The 20,206-nt window shown below is 36.3% G+C and overlaps 1 protein-coding gene across 7 annotated transcripts in view; it reads right to left on the bottom strand.

Moving 5' to 3' along the window:
* The window catches only part of EZH2 (enhancer of zeste 2 polycomb repressive complex 2 subunit), a 50,444-nt gene that overhangs the window by 7,722 nt on the left and 22,516 nt on the right, over positions 1–20,206 (bottom strand). For 5 of the 7 annotated variants that reach the window (XM_052795325.1, XM_052795283.1, XM_052795299.1 and 2 more), the window contains exons 4-12: positions 17,857–17,973; positions 16,348–16,468; positions 13,956–14,099; positions 13,303–13,405; positions 12,579–12,742; positions 5,997–6,088; positions 4,770–5,010; positions 4,140–4,309; positions 3,665–3,759 (exon numbers count right to left, since the gene is read on the bottom strand). In XM_052795325.1, coding sequence (XP_052651285.1) covers positions 3,665–3,759; positions 4,140–4,309; positions 4,770–5,010; positions 5,997–6,088; positions 12,579–12,742; positions 13,303–13,405; positions 13,956–14,099; positions 16,348–16,468; positions 17,857–17,973 — 1,247 coding nt within the window. Of the gene's footprint in view, positions 1–3,664; positions 3,760–4,139; positions 4,310–4,769; positions 5,011–5,996; positions 6,089–12,578; positions 12,743–13,302; positions 13,406–13,955; positions 14,100–16,347; positions 16,469–17,856; positions 17,974–18,899; positions 18,977–20,206 lie in introns of all 7 variants that reach the window. The other 2 variants (XM_052795334.1, XM_052795291.1) reach the window with 2 other exon arrangements.

Genomic DNA, 20,206 nt, shown 5'->3' with positions numbered 1-20,206 from the left:
AATATGACAAAGATTGCCACCATCAACAAAGCATTAATACTAAAAACTCAAAATGGATAGAAAATTAAATATGGCAGTCACAACAGCAAAGGCATCAGCTCAGCCATGCTTTTAACACAGATTGGTGTCACAGGAGAAAGAGAGTCTAGCAAGAAAGGAACTGGAGACATACAGTGTGAGCATGAATTGTGCGGAATGACAGAGGACAACATGAAGTAAGCTGCCAACACTGACCAAGTCGACAGGAGGTTTGAATAGTTCAATCAAATAGTACATTCATTGGCTTGTAACTTTCAACAACTGTCAGGAAGCACTGCAAGTTTGCCTGATTAGTGCACAAAGCTGAAGCCTGAATGAGTACTGTACTAAAGGTAGACTAATTTCTCTCTCTGCCCTATAATCTGCTATCTCAATTCAGAAACAAAAGGCAAGATCTGGTCCCATGCACCAGGAACCAAAGGCAAGGAAAAGACAAAGTTGAGAAAGCACTAGCAACTTGAAGCTTCATTAGGAAAAAAAAAAAAAAAAAACACCCAAAAAACCACAAATTGGAAACTCGGTGGCAGATTTTCAAGCAAGCAGGTAGATTTGTACATCTGGTTGCTGACATCTGCAGGATAGCCAGCTTAGAAAACAAGTGTTTCCAGAAGCATTATGACAGAAGCTGTCAAAAATATTACTGTTTTCTGCTAACAACCTACTAGATTTTGCCAGTGTTTTTAGGAGGCACTGGTATCGGCTAATCAGGCAGTAGAAACGCATTCTTTGGAAGAAGCTACACTAGCATTTCTTTCTCTGCACAGGGATACTCTGCCACCAGAAATAGCACTGAAAATTCAAAATATGTGCCAATTATGTCAATATATTTAGTTAAGTCTTTGCAGTGTTTGATTTTCTGGCATCACTCAGACTTCTTTTCAGTCTCCTAAATCGTATCTTATCCACAGCCTCCCCACCACTCTAAGACTCAGCCTTCCAACCAGCTGGCACACAAGAATATCTGTGCCAATGCCTCAGCTGCACCTTTTGCCTGATAATAGTGAGACTTTAAATCCCTATAAAAACTCTAGGCAGAACCACGTGAGCTATTCAAGCATGCAGTGAAGAGCAGTCCAGCGGAAGGTAGGGACAGGAGGAGGAAAATAAGAATACAGGAAAAAAGAAAATACTTTCAAATAAAGTTTACTAAGTAAACTTGCATCTGAATAGGGGCTGAGGGAGGGGAAGAGAACAAAAATAATCAAGAAGCAGCATTACATGGCCCTACAATCAATAACAGATCCTTACCAATCCAGAGGAAGGAGTGCTGATTAGTTAAAGCAAATACAATTTCGCTCCCAGCAATGGAAAAAAATACACGCAAGACAATGAACAGTACTGAAGTACTCTCCCTCCAGCATACGCTCATGCTTTTCTGAATTCTTTCCTGGTTCAGATTTTTCTATTGGCTTCTATGCAAAGTACTTACTCCTCCAGCAAAGCAGAGCTTTCACAAACCACCAGATTAATCTCTGATACATAGGACAGGCTCTGACACTTACTGGCTCTCCAAAAAACAACTATATAAAAAGTCTTCTTCTCTCATTGATCAGCCTTATTATGGCTATCTAACAAAAAAGACATTGGAAGGAGGGAGAGAATATCTTTTATTATCCAAGAGGGGTATAGTCTTGCCAGCTAGATGGTCAGTATGCCTATACAGGCACCAAGATTGCATGGGAAATAGACGACGTCTTGCAAGAAAATCTGCTGCTGCTTTTCCTCAAAGGCAGTCTACCACACATACATGTGGAAAACCTGGAGACCAGTAAGTGCCTTGCAATGGAAAAGCGCAAACAGGACAGAAGGGCCTTCCTGGCTCTAGGACTAGATTTACTTTAGGAGTGAGTAAACTCAACTCAAAGAAATGTAAGAAACAGAGAAAGACTTCCAGATGGTTTTCCCAATTGCTAGTTGTGTGACATCTTCAGAGTGCTCAGATTACAGTAGTATGTAGGCAGGCTAAAAGGTTTTCCTTTTTTTAAAAGGCTACTGCACATAGAATAATGGAGACAGCTTGATTACCACATATTCTGTGAAATTAAATAAAAAAATTTTCTACTTCCTTCTATCAGAGTTAAAAGAATTAAAAGGCATTTCAAAACTAAATTGCTAGCATAAAAGTTTTTATATTGGCAACTAATAAGAACAAAATAACATCAAGAAACCCCACATAATGGTATGTGCTTTTATTTATTCAGAAAAAAAAACAAAAACCAAACCAAAAAAACCTCTCAAAACTCCTCCAAAACAATAATGTCAACCTGGTAATCATATAATCCATTTCAGCTTCAAAATACATTTGAGCCTTTTAGTTGCTTTTTTCAAATAGATGTAGTGAAACCATTTTTATAGCAATTTGCGTGAATCTGAAAGCAAGCTAATTCCAAACTACATATTCCAAACTTGCACTATGGCTAATAACTCCAGATTTAAATAGCCACCCCACCAAATGCCCAAAAACTTGAAAACTGTGCTAAGAGCATTAAATCAATAGTTTTTGCTGAGAACAGAATCTCTTCCAGATGCTCACTGAATCTTTTCCTAGCTGACATCAGCTGCCTCTATGCTACAAAGCAGAAACATTCTACTCCACGTCAACAGTATCTTTGAGCCAGTATCAGGAATTTCACTAAGCCTGGAAATAATAAATATACTTAGACAAGCTAAGACAGAAGCAAGAAGAATTGATGGGAGAAGAACTGGAAGAACAAACTTGGGGAAAAATAAGGAAAGTTAAAGGGAAAAAAAGGAAACTTTATGGAAAAAAGTGTACTCATTGCTTGCAGAAAGAAATGTTCTTGCTAATTTTCAGGCAGCTTTTTATCTCCTATGTTCTTATCCCTGGGAATAAAAAAAAAAATCAACGCAGAGTCGCATTTTTCAAACCTTGGGATTCTCAAAGAAAAATGCATTTCACTGACAGACATTAGCCACCAAGTTTAAAATTCCAACAGTAATTGCTTCAGCTGGTCTTTGTGGCTCCAGCAAAAAGCTTGATTTTGTTCTTCATTGCAGCTTCACTTCAAATAATAACTTGTTAACCTGGTTCTTTAGTTAAAGTTCTAGTTCATAATGAAACTGGGGTGCTACAACAGAATAGTGTCTCAAAGAAAAAAAAAAAAGGCAATCCTGCTAGTTTGCTACAATATTTTTGCTTACTGATCATCTGAATCTTAATGAAATACACTTCACCATAAAAAAACGTTGTTTTAATTTACAAAATACCATATAATCATTATTGAATCCCATTATAATGCTTGTAAATTTAGTATTTATTGCTGCAAACAATATTATACCACAATATCTTGAATGTTGTAAGCTGTGTATAGTATTTCTAATCTAAACTTAGTTTGACTACTTGCAGCAATACACCTACGAGAATCTGCTAACAAAAATCTGGCTGTTAAAGAGATTAAAAAGAAGGGAAGTGGAAGGTTATACTTGTCAATGCGGTAATACTTTTGTCTGAAACCAAAACGCCATTTTGTTTTATTGCTCCAAATTTTGGTTTTGGAAGCAAAAGGAGAAGAGTTGCATGACTTTTCCTCCAAAATACTTTCTGTTCTGATCCCCTGTATCTCTGATTCATTGTTATGCTAAGGTTATTTAGTAACAGATTTACCTGTGTTTCCTTTTCTTCTTTCTGGGAGGAGTATCAACATCTTCAGCAGGGACTGGAGCAATAATACTAGATTCCTTTACTCTAAACTCATACACCTAACAAGAGATACCATAATACATCCACGATAAATCTCTCACTAGTAGAAAGTTGCTCATTTTCTAAGTTAGTATGATTTCCTCCAACCAACAACTTACAGATTATATCCAGTCATAGTCTCTTTTCAATACATTTAAAGTTGATTATTTTTGTTATTTAAGAACAGATAGTCTAATTTAAACCTCCTGTAAATTTAATTTAAAAACAGTTTTAAAACTAATGTCTATATATTTGTGGCATGAATTCTGGATCATAGCATTCTTGGGAAAAACCAAGAAAATCAATTAATTTTCTCTTTTAGTAATCAATACTAGTATTTCTATACTTCAGTTTTAAAAGTAAAACGCTATCATCTTTAGTAAGTAGCTTCCCTTCTTACCTGCCTGCACGTTTTGGTCCCAATCAGTCTGGCAATTGCACAGAAGTTGTCATAGTAGGTACCAATAAGAACTCTAAACATTGAGGCTTCTGCACCACTCCATTCCACATTCTCCGGAGGCTCAATATTTGGCTTCATCTTTATTGGTGTCTGACACCTAGAATTTGCTTCTATAATAAATAATGGAAAGTATAGGTCAATGTAAGGCTATGTTTCAAAACTTTTACACAGCCCTTAAAAATGTCAAATTATTAATGTTAAAAATAGTTAATAGTTTAAAACAATAGTTAATAATAATAGTTTAAAATATCCCAGGTTTCTGTTGTTGTTTCCTAGTCTAAGTGCCACAACAAAACAGCACTTTTCACATACCTCTTAAAGAAGGTAAAAATTAGGTAACAGTAGCTATTGAAATTACACAATCTCACCTCTATACATAAATCAAGACAATCTGGAAATTTCCTTACAGTGCTCTATTTGATTAAACTCATATTATTAGCCTGTCTTTTCACTCACTTCGATACATTCCAAATACATGGTTTCTAGGATCGTGTGGCTCAACTTGGTTTTTTTGTTTTATCCTCTCAAGCACTGCAGCTAATTGAATAAAGAAGCATTGACTAGCCTTACCAGAGGAACTAGATGTTTCATCTTTCTTTTCTTCTTCTTCTTTATCATTGTTTTCTCCTCCAGTTTCAGTTCCAGCTTCTCTATCACTATCTGTGTCTTTTGATTCCAATACATTTATTGTCGGCGTGCTGGGTCTGCTGGTGTTGTTTGGAAGTCTTCCCCTTCGGCGGCCACCTGGGCGCTTTGGTGGTGTCTTTATACGCTCAGCAGTCAAGGCAGCTGCAAACTCCTTTGCACCTTCCTAAACACAAAACATTAAAATTTTCAGTAAAAGAATTAAGAAGTGTTTACACCTGTGGTCAGGGATTGGGGGAGAACACGTTCTACTTGCATACTGTATTACTTTGCTTTATTCTACAACTTAATCATGTACACACAAATACCAGTTAAATGTAATCTAACTATGAACATAAATACTTCTGCTACTATCATGAAAAAAAAAAAATCTACATTTACAAAGTACTTATGTCAGTATTTCAGTTCCACTTTCATTCTGGCTGCCAAGTGAAAAATAATTCAGTAGTAAATTTCTATTTTCCCAGATGACAGAAAAAAAATGAGAATTTCCCACAGAGAACACCCTTCAAAATACAAGAACTCTTCTTGCACATGGCAGTTAAACAATATGCGTTCTGCATTTTTTAAAATGCAATCACTGGTAATTTGTTTTCTAGTGGAAAGGGGTATGACAATGCGTAGCGAGTTTTTAGCCTGGAAAATTACACAGTTTCTCACACTAAAAAATTTAGGGGAAGTATAAGAGAGATTTGAAATTATATTACTAAGAATTTCACCCCTTTAATTTCCATCCTGTTGTTTCATAAGAGCACAAATACTGGATGAAATCCACCTTCAGCAAACTAAAAAACCTTTATAATTTTTAGTTGTGATATAACTTGCAACAGAGCTAAGTCTGTAACACCCAGTTCTTTGACTAGATTGGACACAATAGCAGCAACATATTATTAGGAGGCAATAACCTTTCTTCCCTACAAATATCTCAGGCTACATCTAACAGAGCTAAAAATTAGTCCTACTTAGACTTTCATTTGATGATTGGAAGTTAACTCTTTCCTTTTGCACAAACTGAAGGCAGCATACTTGACTGCAAGTGGCCCACAAGTATATGCACTATCATATATCCAGCATGTCCTTACACTAAGTGTAACTTGCTATACTGCAGCTAGCACTAGCACTTAGTGAATTTAACAAATGAAATTATCTTACCAGATGTTGGTAACAGTGTGGTCCACAAGGCTTATTATCTAATGCTGTTTCTGTATTCTTTCGTTTATAAGTATTAGGAGTTGCATGGAATGCTGTTGAATCAAAACATCACATTTGTAAGTTTTAATATAAAAAAAATACATTAAATAGCTAACCTCAAACAGTATCCAAAGCACAAGGTTTACCAAGACTTTACTAAAACCAGAATAAAATGATAACAAGCGGAAAAAAAACACAGAATAAACCCCGTCTAGTGACATTTGACTTACCACTTAAATACACAGAGACAGCACCGGGTAAGTTTCGCATATGCCCATTTACATCAGTGAAGACAATCATCACATTTGTTTCATGCATCAAGGAAGACCTCCTCTATCTCCATTCCCAACAAACAGAACAGACTTTACTTCTGTTACCATGTTAAACAGACTTATTCAGGGCTTCTCCTATTAATGCATGATCATCTCTCAATCTGTAAGATTCAGGTGTTCAATTTCTATCTTGTCAGAAAATGCAACCCCACACACTTTGGAACGGTAATGGACCCACTTTTCATTTTTGTTAGCAAGAAGGACACCTAAGCATTTTTGCTCTATTAGTTTATCAGCACTCCAACTAAGCTGACAGGTGGTAAGTGTTGTTCCTATATCCCAGCTGCAGGGTAAAAATAAGTTAGCATCACACAGTCACTGTGGATCAGAACAACCACAGTTAAGTCTGCAACTTGCAGAGAAGTGTCTGCTCATGTATCTGATGGACTCTGTACAGCTCTGTATAAGTTGCAGAACAGTGACCCAGCATGGAGCCGAACTGGGTATGTTACAGATGCAACATGAGCACCTTTATAACAGGATGGCAGAGTTTCCTACCCGTTCCCTTTGCCAGAGCTCATCTCTACCAGCTTTCCCCCATGCAATCCCTGCCTCCCAGCAGGATGTTTTCAGAGAGACTGACTTTCCCAGTTTTGCTGGAGGTATTGGGAGCTCTTCTGTATCCCTTACTTAACTGAAGCCTGGAAAACCTGCAGCTAGACTCTCACCAGAACTCATATACTCATGTTTCCAAATTATATTAGGAGCTTTTAGAAATACCATCCTTAGTTTTATGCAATTCTCTTTTTTTTTTTTTTTTTTTAAAAATCCCTCCATGTTCAAGGAACAAATTTTTTTGTTTTAATATTTAGATAGATAGATAGATATCAATAAATACTGTTTCCCCCTAAATGTGCTAGCAGTGGCATACACAACTGCAAGGAACAAAAATGGAGAATGCACTCAAGTTTAAAAAAAAAAAAAAACCACACCACAAAAAAACCCCACTACTCAGTGCTAGCTAGCTGACTGTTTTCTAAAGCTCCATGAAGGCCTACAAAAGATGCCCGTCTGAAAATGCATGATTCCCAAGCACTGTAAAAGCATTTATGCTGCTGTTTTACCACAGTTGCAGTTAGGCAACTGTAACTTAACTGTAAGTTTTTGAACACTCAGTGAATAAAAAGTGCTAATGTTCAAACTGAAAGAAAAAATCCCTCGCTCCCCTCTTACCCATATTAATCCATAAGGGCTGTTCCGTACCAACACCACACACATCCTTCTCCTTCAATAAGCCACCACCATAGGCTTTCCTACTCATTTCTAGACTGTGTACGAGGCTTCTCTTTGTAATAGTCCACTATACTCTCAAGACTGAACTTTTTAAATGCAGTTCCTTCCCTTTTAAAGAATGTGGGCAGAGCTCACATATGTCTTCACAGACAAAGTTTTTAAAAGCAAATCTCATTTCAGTGATCTGGTTTGCAGCGTAGCTCCACAAGCACTTGTTTTGGCACCAGTGGGGAGGGTGACCAGTGGTGGTGAGCACTTCTTAAGAGAGCTTCTCTGATGAAACCACTCCGTCTTGTAACCATCACTTCATGCTCCCCTCCCATAAGGGAAGGTGTGCTGGAAATCAAATCATAAATTCTATAATGTTATGCCTGTATTAATGACAGCAGCACATGGGAACCTTAGGGAAGCAATATGTTCTTCCAAGGCTTTCTTAAAAAGGTATAAACAATATAAAAGTATCACTAATTAAATATTGAATCACCTTCTCCAGAGAAATATATTACATTTTTTAAACCTGAAAACACAAAAAAAGCTTCAATTTTCCACATATGGGCATATAGGTAGGTAAAAATTATTTACAAGCAAGTATAGGCATGTAATTTATGCATATTGTTGCTATTAGCACTCTTTCTTCCCCCATATTCCAGTTAAAAGCTTTTCTGTGGTATGTCACTTCTCTTATGTTTCACATATCCTTGAAGTGTTCATACATTCTGTAGGTAAAATATGTTAAATAACAAAGAAACCTTGCAATTTAATGCCAGTTATTCCACCCTTTTTCCAGCTTTTAAAAAACAATGAGATGATTGGGAGCCCCCCCACCCAAAAATGGAGGGGGAAAACCCAGATTTTTCAACACTGCATCTTTAAATTTGCACAGTATACCATTTCATTCATTCAGGGTTTTTTTCACATAACTGTTTTACCCTCTTTTCATACCACAAGAAAAATAATTTCGCAACAATGCAAAAGAACAGTAAAACATTTGCAAGCCATGGTCCATATCAGACTGCTGTAATGTGCAGAAACCAAAACTATTCTTTTTATGTCACTTGCAGATGCAAACATTTCTCTCAAGTTCATTTGCAGAGGTCCTACAATGAGTGTTCATTTTTTTTAAATTGTTTTCCTTTAGACAATGAAGAAATGTTTAGTTCGTAATGCAGTGAAACAAATCAACTTTTGACTTTTTAAACCAGCGAGACCTCAAAAATACACTATATCTGATACTTTAATATTAGAATCATATCTTGTATTCCACTATTTCAAAAACACCCAACATAGTATAGTACTGACAACTATAGTCAGAATCTACCACCACCGTTGCAAGTTATTTTTTGGGAGGCTTGTTACAAAGAAAGGACCCAGGACAAGAATAAAACTGTTTGTATAGCTGTATTATGAATCTTGCAAATATCAGCAGGAATTCTTTTTAAAAAAATCAAAGACGACTTTGCAGAATTTCCTAAATAACTAAGCTCTGTATTTCTTCAATAATTTCCTTAAGAAAGTCATTCTAAAACTCCTTCACTGAGCATGTTTTCCATCTTTGAGATTTATTACCTGTCTCATCCACAATGGGCTCAATTCTCATATTTTTCATAATGTGAAAGTACACAGGCAACAGTTTAGCCTGAAATGTACATTTGCTTCACAGTCAAGCTATTTGGGAAATTCTCCCTACCTGATATTTTTCCTTCTTCTAAATTCTTTGTTAGTCCAGACATTTAGGCATAATTCCTTGCTGTCAGCAAATGAAGTCGGTACACAAGTTTTTTCAGTAATGTCATCACCTGCACATAAAGGGATTGCCAGGTCGTCAAGGGGACTTGACACGTTAAAAATCTAATGATAACTTTTCCAATATTTAAATCAAATGTTCTAGAACAAAGATTTGAAACTACATAAAATAAGGCTAATCTTAAAAAAAAAAAAAAAAAAAAAAAAAGAAGGAATCTAAGAGGGGGGATTACAAAAATCAAAAACAGACCTAATAGGATTCCTGTATTTTAATTCTCTATGCCTTCTCTAGAGATTTGTGCCTTTCAAAGTACAAATCTGATCACTGTAGCCCACCACGTTACCAAAGTAATTCATCAAAAATGTCATCTGCAGAAGCCAGGACATCATCCTGTAGTGCTTGGCAACTGCATGAAGTAGAACATAGGGGCAACTGATTAGGGTGCTAGGAGAAATGTTAGCAACTTTTTTAAAAAGTTAAATTGGTAAATTGTTGCAGACACTCAAAATTGCTAGTGCAGCCTTCCAATAACCAAAGTAGTCTTTTTTTTTGATGAGTTACTTATTCCCAGCAATGAATCAGGTGGATTTTGACCAACAGTCTTAAAATTTCACAGAAAGCAAAGAGGTCATACAACTGACTCTCTCAGTTTTTAACAGATAAATTCCTAGCTCTAGACAGACAAGCAGACAGACACACAGACAGAAAACCATCCCCTTTCTTTGGTGTTACTATAGACAAAAGCAGAAGGAAGCAATGCATCCAAAGCAGTGACTAGTCATTGTAGAGGTGGGATTTGGGTATGTCTTCAGGGAATGGTGACTGAAGCATCAGTTTACTACATTCAGTGTCCAGTCTGGAGGCTACATAGTGAATGTGTAAATCAAGCTTCAAATATCTCTTTGCAACAATCAAGTATCAAGTATATTTTTATCAGTGACAACGCACGTGCTGCATAAGCTGCCATAAGGAGCATTATCATAACCGGTAATTTCACACTCCATCTTGACACAAAGGTACATCTTGAATGCCTCCACAGTGGAAGTGTTATTCTTCCTTCTTTCTGCTATGGCCCTGAAAACCTGAAGAGATGACTTAAAGTTTGGGCCTTTTTAAACACGAGGCATGGTTTAAAATGAAGCCTTGGACATACACCACTTTGGAAAGAATACTGACTTGTTTAAGGGACTTATCAAAAATCACCAGCAACAAGAACTTAGGCAATCTTTAGCATACACAGGAACACTTTGTCTTCCATCTGAAGGTTATGAACACAAGGAAAGGGGGCTCAGCATTTTCAGCTTAAAGGATGCTGCTAGTGTGAGAACTGAAGTCCTTCAGCTGATCAGTGACATGACTCTGGACTTTGTCACTGGCTGAATCTGCCACTTAAGAACATGTCAAAATGAACAACACTATGAATCTGTCCTTCACAGCACTAAAAGAAGTCTCACAGAGTTGGTGCCTCAAAACTGTGGACTGGTAATACCAGGCTCCCCAGAGTACTCCCAGGTACTGAAATGTGGTCTGTGGATCCTTCCAGTTCTACTTCTAACAATCTGTAAAAATTACTATGAAAGGCAAATCTATATAAACTAAGTAATCAAATATATGTGTATTTTAGAGGAGCCTATATCTTCACTGGAAAAATCCTACAAGTTTATAAAACTAGTGAGAAAAATGGCCTAAAACCACTGCTGCAGAATTACCTAAAAATCTTCTGGGGTGCTCCTGTAAAAAGTCTGTTCTTACTATGTCTGGACAATGCTTTCTTGTTGACTTAAAAACCAAAATCCTTTTGAAGAAGTAAAACTAGACTGGCACTCAGTCTCCCTGCTAGACTGCTGAGTGTCAAGAACTCGTAAAACCACTGCCAGACAAATGGATTTGCCAAGAGCTAGTATACAGCTTCACTTCCCTGTCCTACAGACTAAGGCTGCACACAGCACTTCTTGGAATGAGTCATCCAGGCAACTAAGATACTTCTAAGCAAAACCTGCAGCTTCACAGAACATGCCCGTGTTGAAGCTGCCTGGACAACGCTGCAGCTATACCTCCAGAAACTTACTGTTCTTAAACATTATTCAGAAGTAAGAGCTGCTTTATATTTTCAAGCAAAGTCTGCCAACAGAATGCAAGCAGAAAGTGAAACTAAGACCTAACTCCAAAAGCCACAAATACTAAAGAAACTAGGAACAGGAAAAGCTTCTCCCCTCCCCACCATCTGACAATAACTCCAGTTCCTCCTCAAACTGAAAGGCAACTAAGGGATACTAAAAAGCAACAACCCTGGGTAAAGCCTTCAGCGTGAAGTACAAATACAGGCAGATTGCATGTGTGCTGGATGAGGAGCTGCTGACAAAGCACAAAGATTTCCAAATGAACATGCGTGCACACTCAGTGGAACATGCAAATGAACAGTTAAGTCAAAAGAGAAAATTAATTTGAAATAGAGGCCATCAGAGAATTCAACCGCAAGTCGAAACCACTTCATATTTGACTCTTAGGTTCCCCTTTATGTTTGACTCCATTCTCAGAGAAAGAATTGTCTCAAGTAGCACTTCAGAATCTCTCCTACTCTTCACACTTTGCAAATGGAAACTAACATCATTACTAACGCTCTTGTTAAATCCTTCCCCCAGAAGAATGGGGCAACATGAAAGCAATTCAGTGGAAAGAATATCACAATTTCTAAAACTCAACTGTCTGAAACAATTCTTCTTCAAATCACCAGGTACAAGTAAAGTGGCTAGAAAGTAACCTGAGAGAAGAAAAATAAAAAAATTGTTCATGGATATTCATTCTCCCTGCTGGAAAATGAAGCAAGTCTGATGAATAACCAGGTATTTTTATGGAGAAATATATTCCATTCTCCATGCACAAACTGAGAAAGTGCAACACAGAAACAGTAGTAGAAAACAATGTAGTTTTCTTGAAGACTATAAAAAGAGAAGTAACATTACAGGTTGGTCCCAGCCAGAAATTCTATACGAATTCCTAAATGCAAAGAGGATAACAAACTACCCCAAAGAGGTGCATTCAGTTTTCTGAGGTATAGTTTTCACTGCAAAATGATGACAACATGGACAAGATGTTTTTGTAAACTTTAGTGATATTACTGCTTTTATTTTTTTCTTCTCTTTCCTTCCTTCTGTATTGCATCTTATGGTACTTTTAAGTTTCCTGACTTGCAAAAAAGTAAGAGATATACAAGCGGGCTATAATCGTACTTACGATGTAAGAAGCAATCATATTTAAAACAGCGTCTACAGAAGAGTGTGTGAAAAGAGTGTAGGCTTTGCTCCCTCTGAACAGATTTAGCATTTGGTCCATCTATGTTTGGTGTGCACTCAGGAGGAAGAGCTCCAGGAAGCTGCTGCTCAGTGAGTTCTTTGTATCTTAAAAGAAAGAAATAGAAGTTATTTATTTCATATAATAATAATAAAAAAAAAAAAATTTTTCATTCCAGTACTCTGCATTTTCAGTGACAAATTAAAAAAAAAAAATTAAGAAATATGTGCCAGCTAGAAAGGTCAATCTGTTAGTGACGTGACAAGTTATTAATTCCATACTCATTTATACAAATACAAAATTGGTTAGGAAAGAATGCATTTATTTTCTGGACCATCATGTCCTCATATATATATTACTATTACTCACTAACTCCAGAAAGGAGACTTTTTTTTTTTCTTTAAACAGAAGCTTTTATTTTACCACCTCAAAAAAATAACGCAGTCACTTTTCAACAGTTTGAAAGGAAGGCTAATAAACACCTCTGTATTTTTTGACTCAGCGGGAACAGCCAATTCCCTTCAAGTATCACTTGCAGAAGTTACACAACTGCCACAGAACCTAGCTGCAAGGGGGACCATTCTGAATCAACAAATATTTAACGAAGTCAAGGAATCTTTGTTTCATAAAGCAACACAGCAATGTATCTTAAGAAATACTTTCTTACTTCTCTTTCAGTTCTTCTGCTGTACCCTTGTCTGGAAACATCGAGGAAATGGCTTCAAATATCTTGTCAGAAGGAAATCTCCGAGGTGGGTGGCTTTCTTTCTCTGTCAAAGAAGCAAAAAATTTGGAAAACAAAAAATTTTATTTCTGCTTCTTTGCTACTTCAAGGAAGTGTTCAGAGAAAGGGGGACTTCACCAAAATCCTAATAAAAAAGAAGGAGCAAAGGTTTTTATTTCTAAATTACAGACAACAAACTGCATTAAGTGATCTTTCCTGCTAAGAGAACTCTACTAGTAAAATTTGGAGAAACCATTATTTCACCAGCAGATGGAGATGGCAATTCAGAACTCTGCCTACTTTAGAATAATGATATTTCATCTTCTGAGGAGTACCAAAGCATTTATTAGATAGATACCAAACTGATTTTTGGTGCATTTGACTGTCTCAGTATGCAGATAAACAAAAATTGGCAAAAGCGCCTTTTGTAGTATCCTCTGTACAACTCTTGAACTAAATGGCAAAGGAAATGATGAAGAAAATGATGCTACTTTAGACCTGAAAACTATCAAGTAGAAGGGTTTGAACAAATTTACTGAGTGATTAAAGAAAAGGGGGTTTTGGTTTTAATTTTTAAAGTCTGCAGACAGACATACCCATCCTGTTACCTTCCCGATCTTTTTGCTTGTCATCTCTTTCATCAGGATTGTCATCTCCATCATCATCATCTTCATCATCACTATATTGACCAAGTGCATTGACCAGCTCAACAAATATTTCATCATTGATAAATCCACATTCTGAAATTCAGCAAAATTGGGAGTGAACAGAAAAGCACAATGCGTATACGAAGTATTTTTAATCCTCCCTACAGTTAAATTGAATTATGGCAAATGCTGTAATTTATGAAAAACAATTTTGCATTTTTCCCCTCTTAGTTCCAATGTATGAACTGAGAAGAGTTAAAAATACTCGGTATTTATTTCTTAGACTGACAGCTGGGAAGGGGAGAAGGAAACTTGTTGAAATTTTTCTTCTCCTGACTTGTTGTGCTTCATACCAGTAGACATAAATAAATCTCTCTTTCTTGGAAGATAAAAAAAATTTCTAACTAGCTAGACTATTTAAGAGATTTTATGCCAGAATCCCAATTGCAACATGGTTGGGTTAAGCCAGCCTGGAAATGCATGCAGTCAATCTATGAAGCTATCACTGGACACCTAGGGAATCTCCAGAGAGACTTTTGCTTGGTAGTTCCATAGCATCTACTTCCCCACTATAGAACTCGCTGGCAAGGTGATAAAAAAAGAATACAGTTATATACAAAAAATTCAAGAGAAAACTGAAGGATACAATGCTGCATATATCTGCTTACTAGCTTATATTCTGCTGTAAAATTGAGAGGGCAGCACAGATAGACAATAAGGCAGAGAGGAAAATCGTAGTTAGTGTTGACAGACACTGCTGTTATTTTTCAAAAAATAACCATGAGCTGTGTGGGAACTATAGTGCTTATCACCACCCTTTTGAACTTGGACTGGGGTTGGATGTCAAACTATAACTTGAAGGAAACTAATAGTTTTGTTTCTGTGTAGACAATGAAAACAGGCAGGTACTTCATTTGGACGTTTTAAACAGAACTTTTAATATACACACACAGGTTAGTATGAATTTCTCTCCCAAAAGTGCAATTACAGAGGTAGTTTACAATTCTGACTCTTATATGGGAATGCCTCTGGATTACAGATTCCCACAGCATTTACATTTAATTACAGTCAGACAAGAATATTAGTTATTGGGAGACTAAAATATCATCTTTCTACTTTCGATATATAGTTTTAAAGGACCCATAATAACAGAAATTGCCATCATAAACTTGGGACTCAAGATGGTGAAACAAGATTAATTTTAAAGCTAGACTAATTTAATAAGCTAGACTCATTTAATAATAAATTAAATCAATAATAGAAGACATTTACTAGTAATGTCACCATTTTGACATAACCAGTTCTCTGACAAGGATGTCAGCAATCAGTAAATCTGTAAAAATATCCAAAGGCAAAACCCCATGAAACCTTTCATGTTCCTCATTAAATATAAAGGCACCAGCTATCCTGAGGACATTAACAAGACTAGTATAGGACTGAGTAACATTTATTATTGAATCGCAGGCTTAACCTTCGTGAGTGGCACACAATACTCAAAAATGTGGTTCTCTTTCTCAGTCATCCTACATTAACAGGAATATAACCAATTTTAAGAAACAATTCCCCATTTGGGGGTGGGTAATGTTTCTGTGAAGGGGGAAGCAGAGTAGTCAGAGAAACCTTTGCAACTGTGAAGTTCAGGCTTGTAAAAGCCAGTTCTGAGTGGGCACATAGAGCAAGTGAAAGGTTGCTACTTCACTTCAGACTTAGCAAACTAAGAGACAGATGACATAGCATGTAGTCCAGCTCCCACACAGAATAAGAGGTAAACTACACCTAAGAATACACATATATAGTGTAGCAACAGAAGGATACAACTTTGCTCTATAAGCTAACTTACAGAAAGGAGGTTTTTAAATGGCTAATAATTTCCTTAAAGGGAAAAAAAAAAAAACCAACCACAAAACCCAGAAGAGGTTATTCTATCAAATCACATTCACAAGTATTGTTATTATCAGAGTTTTGCATAATTCTCCTCCCACTTTCTGCTAGGCAGGACACATGTAGGGACATTACACTACTATATTCCAAAGCTGTGAGCATGAAATTGAAGACCAAGAACTTCTCCAAGTTGTACCTAAGCATTATGATGAATCACTGTATGGTCTAGGGAAAAAGTTAATGTGTTTAATTTTTCTGTACTACCACTTTAACACTTTGCAGCCTTGTGAAAATGCAAAGCAATATATTTAATTAAGGAAGTCTATTATACCCAATGTTTACCCAATGTAGGGATTTTAGAGGTACTACTGTAACAATCAAGCATCAGGCCTTAACAAGCAACACTGACAATTATTTATATAGGAAGAAGTGATTAGTATACCTGAGTGTTTGGGCTCACCTCTGTCTCCATGCACTTTCCCATCATAGTTCTTGATCAGTTCTTCAATAAAGGTACCATCCTGGTCAAGCACTTCATCTCCCATATACGGAATGTTATGTAAAACTGTTTCATCCTCTACCTAGTAACAACAGTTACAATCAAACAAGTTAAAATTGCGTTTTCAATTGACCATTTCTGCATTGCCATTTTTACAATCTACAAGTGTCTAGCTATCACAGTTAACTAACTGGCTTCACTGCTTTACCACATTTACCATTAACTAGATAAATAAAACAAAACCCTCAACAATTTTTTGTGCTAGTGGTGACTGGCTCAAGATACTGACACTAGCTCCTAACATTAAGGTTAGCAGGGTGTTTCTATAAAGCTTCTACTACTGAAACACAGGAAGCTACCTAGCTTTGGGAAACTTGCATTTGATAAGTTCATTCTCCCTTCCTTCCTTCTCTTCCACAGTAATGTGCAGTGGAACACACCCCTTCATTGCTTTGCCAGAGATAAGAACATACGATACAAAAAGACTCTAAATTCAAGTTGTCTAAACAGCAAGCACAGAAACATGCCTCACAATTTAATCTGAACGCCACTGACTTTTTTTTCTTTTTGTCTGCATATCAACAAAATGCATTAATACTCCCATGTTTTGTCAGTAGAATTTATGAACCTTGATACTTAGCTGTATCTTCCAATACTACAGAAGAACCTTCTATTGTTAAGAAAATAAATGTAAACTCTCCTGCTGATCATGATTCTGCAGCAGTGCAAAATATCCAAACAGTGATGAATTGAAAGCAAGTAGAAAAATGTGTGGAAGAACTCTGTACATCTACTGATAAAGCCGGTTATTTAAATCACTTTGCTACGATTATTATTGTAATACCCAGTCAGCAAAGGTGATCATATACAAAATGATGTGACAAAGATTTGTAATAAGCTAAGCTTTTCAAATAAGCCGAATACCTACATCAGAAATCTAACATTATGGCTTTTGCATACAGTGAAGCTAATCAGAAGAAAAGGCTATACTCAGTTGCTATATAAGAATGACCATTATGTGAGGACACTATTTCAGGATTAAGTTCTCTATTCCATAAGAATTACTATTCTGCTACAGATACGTTGGTCGATTGTCTTACATAAAGACATTCATACCCCTCAGAAAATATTTCTCATTACACTAATTATATGCTTTCAAATAAATCTACATTTGCTAAATACCATACAAGACAATTCATCACCTGAATTAAATAAACTTAGGGTCTCTTTACAGCAAGGTTTTAGAGATATTTAGGTTCACTGAGGAAGAGGTTTAGTTTGCAATCAAGTTACCTTTTTTTTTTTCCCCCCATTTTATTTGGGGGAGCCTATTTCTGATTATTACTGCCTTATTACCAATACCAAAAAGATAAGGAGCGTAACTGGCAACAGATTTTTGCTGCTTATTTCTAAAATTAACCCTTCCCTTTTCTCCATACATTCCTCCTCCCAGCACTTTTTTAAACTTACCATAAAATTCTGTTGAAGGGGAGACCAAGAATACATTATAGGCACAGAAGCAACAGCATTAAGAGTCTTCAGTGGGATGACTTGTTTTGGAAAATCTATATCACTCGTCACAGAGCACTGAAATAAGAGGCTGAAGTTACACTTACATAGCAACATCAGAAACAAAAAGAAAGAAAAAAAATCACAGAAGAATACTCTACAATGTAAAAAATGCAAAGTGTTTGTCAAAATTAGCCGTATCAGCCTTTGAAAAATGCATCAGATTTTTAGGGCATAATATTAAGAATAGGTTTAGCAGGAAAAAGACACAAGAATTATTTCTATGTCAATACATTGCTAATAGATCATGATGGTTTTTTCCACTTATTAGTAAGCGCCCATGATATATTTTACTCAGACTATTTGACCTACAATACAAATTATGTTTGGTCTCTCAATACAGATTTAGTACCTGTTGCTGCTATACTGATGTTAGAGTATGTACTCAAGCCATCAGAGAGGCAACTGAATTCCCCTGGCTTCAGATCAATACACTGCAGAAATCATGAATTATTTATGTTTAAAAAAAAAAAATTACTTTAATGCCAGCAAGACATCTTATGGAAATAAATCCTCCATATATCTTGTTAATTCTTTCCCTGTTTCCTCATTGTTGTCTGTTTATCTTTATCCTATCCTCAAGCCTTTGATTATGCACACTGCTTACAATGGAAAAATGAAAATTAACTCTTAGTATCTAACTCTGGACATGTCAATGAGTTTTTCAGCTACAGGACTTCTTTTTTTTCTGATTCAGAGGTTTGTGTAGCCTCCAAAAGATAAACATGCCATAGAAATACAGACAACTTCTAGGTTATTCTTGCACCTATTCAACAGTTAACAGACACAGATCAACTTTCTCAAATACTTGGACAGCAGTATGAAGAACTCTGAAAAAAAGTTACAAACAAAAGCAGACAGGAACATACAGGGAGCTAGGGAAAGTACAACAAAGAGGATTTGGAGGTAGGTAAAACAAAGCTTAGAACAGCTATCATAGCTACCTGAAAGGAAAAAAGGAAGTGGAGACAAAAGATCTTTCTCCTTTCCAGAAGGGAAAGATGAACAGAGCTTCACATTTCTAAAGAAATACACAAAGTAATGTAACAAACAGTATACAGAGACAGTACCCCGGTAGAATGACACAAGCCAGATTTATTTATTTTCTTTTTAATCTGCAGCAAATTAAATTAGATTTCTGCTGTGTATATCAATACTCAAGACACTGTCCTATGCTAGTGCTTTACTCCCATTTCAGGTTAATGTTTAATTTTCTAGCTAGCAGCCATCTAGCATATTTTTCATGTATATTTAAAGAAAAATACAAAAGTAAAAAAATAATTACTTTTATCTTTGGAACTAGAAGTCTCAGGCTGACAAATGAGCTACATCAAAATGACTCAAAGTGTTTGGTACCAAGTCTCAGTTATGTTGCCCCGTTGTTTTGGTATGGAACTCAGCTTACTGTTTATTAGGCTAGCACAGGACATGTTATGGTCTCTGGTTGATGCTGACTGGACTAGCCATTGGAGAAAATCTACGTCACCAGCGATGCCCTGCAGTCTTCACCAAACACATGAAGGCTCTCACAAAACCTTTCCATCAGGTCACTAAACTTCTAGCCAGTGTCCTATGCAACTCTGAAGAAATTCAGCATATTAAGAAAAAAAAGATTTTAAGGTAATCTTTTAAAACCCCCACCATTTCTTTGCCTCACTTCTCTCACTATAAATTATGGCAATCTTAAATCAAGCATTAGAGTTCTGATTCATGAGACAGAGATTGGATTTGAATGCAGTAATTAGTGTGCTCTATCAATTCAGGCAGGAAATCAATTCAGGCAGGAAATTAAGATAAAAGAATAGTGAATCAAGCTAAAAAAAAAAAAAGAAAAAAGAGGAATGGTGAGGAATGATCTTTTACTAACAAAAAAAAGTGAAAATCAGATGTGTACCTGTGTCAATTATTATCAGAAGTTCTGATCCTACAGTGCCATATAATAGGTATAGAGCTGTACATGAATAATAGCATATTCATTCATGTTTAAAAGAAAACACTCAGGCAGAAGTCCTTGCCTGTTTGCATTTGAACATGCATGCACACAAATGCACCTCCGTGACACACACACACGTCCTCAGTTCCCCACTAAAATTTTAGGGAAAGGAAAATCTGAAAAATTTCCTTGAAGAGAAAGTGGTTTGTTTGGGGTTTTTTAACCTATTTGGAGCAAAATCTTTCCATTCTCATCCCACTGAAAAGAGTTAGCTTTTCAGATTATTACACATAAAACAGCTTCAAACTAGCTTAGTTT

This window comes from Harpia harpyja, chromosome 1 (assembly GCF_026419915.1).
Source record: "Harpia harpyja isolate bHarHar1 chromosome 1, bHarHar1 primary haplotype, whole genome shotgun sequence".
Classification (NCBI taxonomy): domain Eukaryota; kingdom Metazoa; phylum Chordata; class Aves; order Accipitriformes; family Accipitridae; genus Harpia; species Harpia harpyja.
Note: the sequence above shows the minus strand (reverse complement) of the source record. Positions and strands in the feature narration are given on the sequence as shown.